This window comes from Pantherophis guttatus, chromosome 2 (genome assembly GCF_059756535.1).
Source record: "Pantherophis guttatus breed Tessera chromosome 2, ASM5975653v1, whole genome shotgun sequence".
Lineage (NCBI taxonomy): Eukaryota > Metazoa > Chordata > Lepidosauria > Squamata > Colubridae > Pantherophis > Pantherophis guttatus.
In genome coordinates this window covers 274,862,344-274,871,416 of record NC_142064.1, presented here as the reverse complement: position 1 = coordinate 274,871,416, position 9,073 = coordinate 274,862,344, and the positions used below count along the sequence as shown (strand labels likewise).

Sequence of the window (9,073 nt, the reverse complement as noted above, 5' to 3'; positions counted from 1 at the left end):
TCTGTGTGTCTCTCTCTTTCTCTCTTTCTCTCTCTCTTTCTCCATCTCTGTCTCTCTCTTTCTCTCTCTCATCTTCCTTTCTCTCATCTCTCTCTCTCTGTGTCTCTGTCTTGTGTCCGTGTGTGTGTTTTCCCTCTTGAACGATTTACAATGGTTTACAACCATTTACAGACTGGGCAGAGCAGGGGAGAGGTAGAACAAGGGAGAGGGAGTTCAGATGAAGATCAAGGCCCATCCCCTCCTCATCCTAGGCAGCGCAGGGAGGAACGGAGAAGAGAGCAATGTGAGTTGCATGGCTTTTGAGGGAAGAAAGGGACCTGATCCTCTTTACAAGGCACAGCTGCTGATGGAGTTTAAAAGAAGAGGAAAATGGGAGGGATAGTTGTCAGGAACAAACACTGAGTTTATCTGGTGTTTATCTTAGTTCCTGGCATTCTCCCAACTGGTTTGATTTACTGCTGTGCTACTTCACTTCTGGAATTCCCTATTTTGCTTGCCTTGCTGGATTAATTACCTTGTCTTGCCTTCTTGGAGCTTTAGTTGAAAGTTTTCTGTTTACAACGTTTGGGACTGAAGTATTGTCAGCCAAAGACTCTTACAGGTTGGTGGAAGAGCTCTCTCCAGGCCGGAGAGTTGAAAGGGACATTGGGGTCACAGTTTGTGATAATAAAGGGACTCATATTGGTTCTCTGGCTGTGTTGCCTTTGTGTCATCACTCCTCCTCCTCCTGGAGCCCATTATGATGCAGAACATCGGCCGCAGCTGTGCTGGGCCAGGGTTTCAGGGTGGAGAGCAAGTCGCGCATCTCCCCGAGTGACCGAAGTGCCTGCAGCACCAACAAGCACTGGAAGAAGAACCTGCAAGATATGGCAAGTACAGGTGTCAGCATTCCAGAAAACCCCCAACGCCAAGTAAAGAGTCTGAAGCCAGCATTTTTCAAAGTTCTATTTACTAGAATAGGGAAGCTGGCACATCTGGGAAAACCTGAATCTGAGAGGTCCAGGTTTTCCCTCAGTAAATCAAAAACCCCCAAACCATCCCCTCACTCCTTAGTCGATCACATGCTCCAATCAACCGTTGTCCCATCTCGAGACATCACTCCGACCACTCCTTCTCCAGATGCAGGATCGCCCTGACCTTGACCAACAGGAAGAATGCTATAATGTCTACAGACAACCCCTCTACTAAATCCCCCCTCCTACTTTCCCACACATGAGAAGGTGGCAGCATGGAAGCTTCTGGCCTAATATAGCTTCCAAAACTGACAACAGGGGTGTTTAGCTCCTGCTCTGAAATATGGAGCAAGTCTCCATCCCCTGCCGTTGCCCTTACCTTCTCAGGCCAGGCAAGGAGTGACTGGGAGGGTTAGGGTTAGGGGCTTGTCCAGCCAATGGTGGGATCAGCAGACAGGGAGACACATCAGGGGGATAAAAGAGCCGCATGTGGTTCCAGACCCACAGGTTGCAGACACCCAGACTAGAAGACCTCCAAGGTCCCTTCCAGCTCTATTCCAATTACTTCTGCTGTCTGCCGGCTGTCTGAATTTGGCAGTTCGAATCTCACCAGGTTCAAGGTTGACTCAGCCTTCCATCCTTCTGAGGTGGGTAAAATGAGGACCCGGATTGTTGGGGGCAATATGCTGACTCTGTAAACTGCTTAGAGAGGGCTGTAAAGCACTATGAAGCAGTCTATAAGTCTAAGCGCTATTGCTATTGCTACTTTAAAAGGGAAGCAGCTTTATAATGTGTTATGTGGTCCAAAGGAAAACTTTCCAAATCTAATAGTCACATGTTTCTTTCTTTATCACAATTTTATTCTATTTTAATAAATCTAAAAGAATTAAAAATTGATAAAACTTTTAGAATAAACTTTATTCTAAATTTGAATAGGAATAGGTCTTCATACTTTATGCATATTAATAGGGCCACACGACGATGCATCCACTGGCTGTCACTTCATGGTTAAATCTTTTCTCAGTTCCATCCCTCAAGACTTTATTAAGTAGGAAAGTCTTTTATTACAATGTCATATTCCAGAAGCAAAAGTGAAGAGCTAAGCAGTGTCTGTCTGTAGTTGTATCTCCTGCAACTATCCATGCAACTGTTTGGAACTTGTTAGAAATTTTATATTTCCCTAAGCGAAACCCAGAGAATATTTAGCTAATGTTCTTGTTGACCACCATTTTCCATGGATGGTTATTCCTAACAGGTTTTCTTTGGTATTCCTTGTTTTTCTGCTTAGTCCCTGCCTCAATCCAAATGTGTGGAAAATTGTCATCCTGGATTTGTCAAGCAGGCTCGAGAAGGAGAGCCAATTTGCTGCTACGACTGCATTGCTTGTCCAGAGGGGACCATCTCCATTCAGGAAGGTGGGTGACACCACAGAAAAAGGCATTGGATTCATCCATAGCATTTATCCAGAGCACTTTGATCAATGTGTATGTTAAAATAGACATATATAAGCCTGACTATTTTCTTGTTAATTTTCAACATGCCCAGTTTCTTCCATAATAGGAGGAATTTGAAAAAGATGTTGAAGGAACAGGTAGGAAGAGATAGCAGCAGTGGTGGGATTCAGCCAGTCTGGACCAGTTTGGGTGAACCGGTAGTTAAATTGCTGGCTGGCTCCACCCCTTCCCATCCTGTCCCTTCCAGGAGTCCCCACATGCTCCATTTTAGGCTGCCAGGTAAGTGCAGGGAGTTCTCCTAAGCTCAAAATGGGGTGGGGGTGGGGGCACAGAGTGCCCCCGTGGCCCATTTTTGCTCCCGGGGGGGGCAGGAGGCCAAGTGCTGCCTGTCGCATCCCTTGGCCACGCCCATCATGGCCACACCCATCCAGCCAGTCATTAGGGCAGAGAACTGGTTGTTAAATTATTTGAATCCCACCACTGGATAGCAGGACATAGTGAATTGGGTTAAGTGATTTCTCCTGGAGGAAATCTCTCTTCTATTTGCCAATTTGGAAGTATCCTTCCATGTGTATCTTTCTTAGAACATCTTTGTAACTTGAGGAATGTTTTGGGATCAATTGATTTTGGTTACCCACACAAACTTTACATTGCAAACAAAAAGATCAATCAATCAATCAATCATTTAATTAGTCAATTTTTATGGAGATCCTAGAGCCACATCAGCAGAAATAGCTATTTGAATGTGCCATGGTGGGAGAGACGTTACGTTTAAGGGACAAAAGAAAATGAAATGGAAGACTCACCAGAAAATCCATCAAGAGGACATTGGTGTGGGTGATACTAAATTTTCCATTAATGGGGATAAAATCTTTCCTTTCCAGTGCTCTGTCTATTTTATGGATTAAGAGGTAAAAAACCAAATATTGTTTATAGCTACCTTGTGAGTCCTTGGAAGGCAGTATTTTCTGTTGCAGCTCCTGCCCTATAGAACACTCTCCCTCCAAGAGGCTTCCATCTTCCTAAATTTCTGGAGACCTGGTTCTTCTTTTAGCTATTGGGATGATATGAGGTCAGTGCAGGATAAGAATGTGGTGTGTTGCTGCAGTGAAGGGTAACAGGGGTGCCAGATATATACATATACATATATATTCCAATTTTACGTGGGAGAAGACCCGAATAACCAAAGACCTACATACAAACACCCGCGAAAACCTGAGAAAACATATATATATATATTTGGGGGGATGTATTTTGTTATTGGTTTTGTTGTCATATATATTGGGTTTTTTTGGGGGGGGGTGTTTGTTTTTTTTAAAATTTGATTTATATGCCGCCCTTCTCCGGAGACTCAGGGTGGCTTACAATGCGTTAAGCAATAGCCTTCATACTTTTGTATATTTATACAAAGTCAGCTTATTGCCCCCACAAACTGGGTCCTCAATTTACCTACCTTAGAAAGGATGGAAGGCTGAGTCAACCTTGAGCCTGGGGAGATTCGAACTTGCAGTAGTTGCAGGCAGCTGAATGTTAATAACAGGCTATTAGTCTGCTGCGCCACCAGGCCCCTTTCCATTTAGTGCAGCCCCTTTAAGCTGCACTAAATTGGTTTAAGATGGGCAACCAGACAAATGTTACATATTTTCACCATTTGCTATGGCTTTCCTGTCTCTCAGCATAATCTGTCATCCAAAGAAGATATTTCTTAAAACATAAAAAGAGATAAAAAAAATCTTGCTTTCTGTTTTCTCAGATGCTGAAAAATGCACCAAGTGCCCAGATGATCAATTTCCAAATGAGAACCGAGTCCAATGTATCCCCAAAAGAATAAGCTTCCTGTCCTTTGAGGAACATCTGGGCATCATCCTGGCCTCCTTTGCTTTACTCTTGTTTCTAGCCACAGGCCTTGTTTTAACCATATTCATTAAATACCTAGAAACTCCCATTGTCAAAGCCAACAACCGGGACCTCTCCTTCATCCTCTTGGTCTCCCTCATACTCTGCTTCTTGTCCTCCATTTTCTTCATTGGACAACCAAGGAAAGCCACTTGTCTTCTCCGACAAACAGTGTTCAGCATTGTCTTCTCAGTAGCCGTGTCTTCTGTGTTGGCTAAAACAATCACAGTGGTGCTGGCCTTTCTGGCAACAAAACCGGGCAACAGTGTGAGAAGATGGTTGGGGAAGAGCTTAGCCAACTCCATCATCCTTTCTTGTTCTGGTGTCCAAACTTTCATTTGTGCATTGTGGCTGGGAGTTTCTCCCCCATTTCCTGATTCTGACCTGCACTCCCAGCCAGAAGTGATCATCCTTCAATGCAATGAAGGCTCAGTCACCATGTTTTATGTTGTCCTTGGATACATGGGTTTCCTAGCTGCCATTTGCTTCACTGTAGCTTTCCTAGCCAGGAATCTGCCTGGGGCCTTCAATGAAGCCAAGCTGATCACCTTCAGCATGCTGGTCTTCTGCAGTGTTTGGGTCTCCTTCCTGCCCACCTACCTGAGCACCAAAGGGAAATACATGGTGGCCGTTCAGATCTTCGCCATCTTGGCTTCTGGTGCCGGACTCCTGGGCTGCATCTTCTTCCCCAAATGCTACATTGTCATCCTGAGACCAAAGCTGAATACTAAGGAACATTTAATGATAAAAGTAGGAAAATGATTGTCAGGTATGCTTCCTTCAAAATCCAGGAAAGAATGACCCAAACTCGATTTTTATAGAGATTAGTACTTTTACTGAAAATGAAGCGATCGCAACCCAGGTAAAGCTGGAACTAAGCAAAACACGCAAAAGTGCATCTAGAAAGCATCTCCCCCCCCCCTTGTCCATCGTCCATCATCCAATCCAAAGGTCTCCCAAAGGTCAGGTGGAATCACGTCTGGCAACGTCATCCATCAGGAATGTAATGACGGTTGGTCTGACGGCTCCTTTGGAGAATTGGTTTCGTTTCTCGAAAAGACTCCTCCTGCGTCCTTCCCCCCTTCGCCCCTCTAACTGTTCCCCCCCCGTTTCTTATGGCAGCTGAAGCAGTCAAAGCGGAGGCTGACAATGATAATGAAATTGTTTCTTAGATTTGTACCATTTAATTATTTATTGCAATTATTATTGACTTGTATGCTTCCTTTGCATTTAATTGACAATTAGGGTTATTTAAAATCAAAGCTAATTAAAATATTAAGAGTGTCAGATTAATCAAATTAAAATCCAAAAATTTCAAACATTAAACAAGTGATTTATAATTAATATTTGTGTTTTAAACTATTCGTTATCCTCCTTTTTCTTGGAACACTCAGATTAGCTAAAATGTATATTAAACAACAAATAATATCAAACATCAAATAAATAATATTCATATCTTGAAATGTCTTGGAATATTAATTAATTTTCATATCTTTTAAATGGTTGGTAGTCATCTTTTTTCTCATCACTAAGGTTAATAATATTTAATGATTAAGGCAACCTTCGAGAATGGACAGATGTGAGCTAGAACCTGGGCTTTGCAGCAAGGGTGAAATGCTACTGGTTTGGACTGGTTCGCCCAAACCGGTAGTAATAAAAGCTACCAGTTCAGACGAAACGGTATTTCCAACAATCAGCTGTGCTGTGTGATTTATATTATATATATGGGCATCCTTCAGTCTCAAGAGACTATGGTATCGTGCTCTGGAAAGAGGTCCTAAAACAGCATCTAGTGTGACTAAAAAGGCCAATTCAAGAGTGGCAATCCCTTCCACACTGAGGGCAGATACATTCTGTCCCCTGCCCAGCCCCCAGATTTCGCGGGTTCCTGGACTGCCTCTTTGCCTCAGCCTGCCGAACAAGTGTCTCTTCGAATTGAAGAAGGCCATGCTGAGTCTTTAGCCTCCAAGCTGAACGATTGGAGGTCAAGGTTTCCAAGTTGTTAATGTCCATTCCCAGGGCCTCCATTCATTTAAGCTCCAGATCAAGTTCCATCCTCTTTGTGGATGGCTTTTTTTAAGTATTCACCAGATTTTCCAGCTTTGGCTATCATCCAGGACTCCATTGCATACTTAAAAAGAACCCTCCAATTCTTCTCATCTGTGCATAGTAAATTACACACCAATAATACACATCCATTTTATTTCCAGTTCTGCATAAAAATATTTCAGCAGTGCTGATTCAAAATTGATACCTGGATCCATTAGGATCTCATATTAATTTATTTATTTATTTATTTATTTATTTATTTGTTTATTTGTCAAACATGTATAAGATAACAGATATAAGTATAACATGATTATGAATACATAAAATGGATACAAATAAATGGGACAGTAGGACAGGGAGTTTGGTGCACTTATGCATGCCCCTTACAGACATCTTAGGAATGGGGTGAGGTCAACAGTCTAAGGTTAAAGTTATGGGGGTTTGGGGATGTAACTACAGAGTCAGGTAGTGCATTCCAGGCATTGACCATTCTGTTGCTAAATAAATAAATAAATAATGAGACCACTCTTGTAATACTGCATTCAGTTTTGCTCACCATGATATAAAAGAGATGTTGAGACTTTAGAAAGAAGAGCAGTTAAGATGATTAGGGGACTGCAGGCCAAAACATATGAAGAACTGTTGAAAGAATTCGGTTATCTAGTCTAGAGAAAAGAAGGACAAGGAGAGACATTTATTTATTTGTTTGTTTGTTTGTTTGTTTGTTTATTTATTTATTTATTTATTTATTTATTTATTTATTTATTTATTTATTTATTTATTTATTTATTTATTTATTTATTTATTTATTGGTTCAATTTATATGCTGTCTTTTGCCACCAATAGCCTCCCACCGACCAGTTCGTTCTCACAGGGAGGGACTACTCAGGGTACCGTCAGTCAAATTATGCCGACTGGCGACTCCCAAGGGGAGGGCCTTCTCTGTGAGGGCTCCAACCCTTTGGAATGAACTGCCCCCTGAGATACAAAATATCCCTGATCTCCGTGCTTTCCGCCGTGCCCTCAAGACCCAGATGTTCCAACAGGCGGGGCTAAACATATGAACATGTGAATGATTTTTTAAAATGTTATCTAATTCTGGGTTTTATTTAATTGACCAAACTAAGTAATAATTTTAATTAGCAATTTTATGATGTTTGTGTATCTATATTTTTCTTGACTGTACACCGTCTTGAATCCTACAGGAGAAAGGCGGTATAGAAATATAATAAATAAATAAATAAATAAATAAATAAATAAATAAATAAATAAATAAATAAATAAATAAATAAATAAAATATGCCGCCATTCTCCGGAGACTCGGGGCAGCTTGCAATGCGTTAAGCAATAGCCTTCATACTTTTGAATATACCTGCTTAGTAGGGCTTTCGCCCCCCCCCCAGCGGTGTTCTTTTTTATACAAAGTCAGTTTATTGCCCCCACAATCCGGGTCCTCATTTTACCTACTTCGAAAGGATGGAAGGCTGAGTCAACCTTGAGCCTGGTGAGATTTGAACTTGCAGTAATTTCAGGCAGCTGGTGCTACTTAACAGCACTTTAGTCTGCTGCGCTACCAAGGATCTTGATAGCACTGTTCCAATATGCTACAAAGATGAAGGGGGGGGGGGGTCTTAGAACAGGCTTTCAGAACAGGCTTTCTTATTCTCCTCTCTCCCTCTACATCTACCTTTCTACTATCCTCTGACTTTTGTGCTGCCATGTAGTTCTCAGCTTGTTCCACCAATACAATAAGTACAATCATACACAAAGCCAAACACTGCAACCCAATTAAAAGATGGGAAGGATGGGATCTTCTGTTAATCTATCAATCCCCTCCACTATTATGCTCCCCCATTGGAGCCCAAAGTAACTAGTATTTATTTATTTATTTATTTATTAATCAAATTTCTATACCCCCCTACTCCCGAAGGACTCTGGGCAGTGAACAGCCAAGATAAAATACAAATAATACAAATATTAAAAAATCCCTTAAAATTATTAAATATTTTGGCCAAAACACAGATTAAAACACCCAATTTATAAAATCACAAATTAAAAATTTAAAAGAGGAGAGTTAGGCCAGGCCAGCCTGCTGAAATAAAAAAGTTTTGAGAGCACGACAAAACGTGCGCAGGTCCGGGATCCTCCGTATCTCTGGGGGGAGCTCGTTCCAGATGGTAGGTGCCCCCACAGAAAAGGCTCTCCCCCTGGGGGCCACCAGTCGACACTGTTTGGCCAACGGCACCCTGAGGAGCCCCTCTCTATGGGAGCGTACTGGTCGGTGAGAGGCTATTGGTAGCAGAAGGCAGTCTCGTAAATACCCCGGTCCGATGCCATGGAGCGCTCTAAAGGTGGTAACCAAAACCTTGAAGCGCACCCGGAAGACCACCAGGAGCCAATGCAGCTCGCGCAGGAGGGGGGGTCACATGGGAGCGCCACATCGCTCCCATAACCACCCGCGCAGCCGCATTCTGGACCAGCTGGAGCCTCAGGGTGCTCCTCAAGGGGAGCCCCATGTAGAGAGCATTTCAGTAGTCCAGACGGGAAGTAACGAGAGCATGAGTGACCGTATTTAACAAATCCCGATCCAGAAAGGGATGCAACTGGCGAATCAGGTGGACCTGATAAAATGTCCCCCTGGCCATGGCCGTCATGTGCTCTTCTAAAGACAGCCGTGAGTCCAGGAGGACACCCAAGTTGTGAACCCTCTCCATGGGGGCC

The 9,073-nt window shown here is 42.7% G+C and overlaps 1 protein-coding gene across 1 annotated transcript; it reads left to right on the top strand.

Annotated features, from left to right (window-relative positions):
- The first annotated feature begins 217 nt into the window (after positions 1–217).
- Positions 218–5,065, top strand: LOC132710385 (vomeronasal type-2 receptor 26-like). The gene is made up of 4 exons (XM_087885315.1): positions 218–283; positions 777–911; positions 2,242–2,368; positions 4,161–5,065. The coding sequence occupies exons 1-4, from the start codon at positions 218–220 to the stop codon at positions 5,063–5,065; spliced, it is 1,233 nt and encodes a 410-aa protein (XP_087741441.1).
- Positions 5,066–9,073: the final 4,008 nt, after the last annotated feature.

Bases quoted from the DNA above. Each gene is read 5' to 3' on its own strand.
- LOC132710385 (XM_087885315.1), top strand. From the start codon at position 218: ATGAAGATCAAGGCCCATCCCCTCCTCATCCTAGGCAGCGCAGGGAGG. The intron at 284-776 runs GTGAGTTGCATG...GTGCTGGGCCAG, and splicing joins GGAACGGAGAAGAGAGCAAT to GGTTTCAGGGTGGAGAGCAA. The intron at 912-2,241 runs GTAAAGAGTCTG...TTTTCTGCTTAG, and splicing joins CAGAAAACCCCCAACGCCAA to TCCCTGCCTCAATCCAAATG.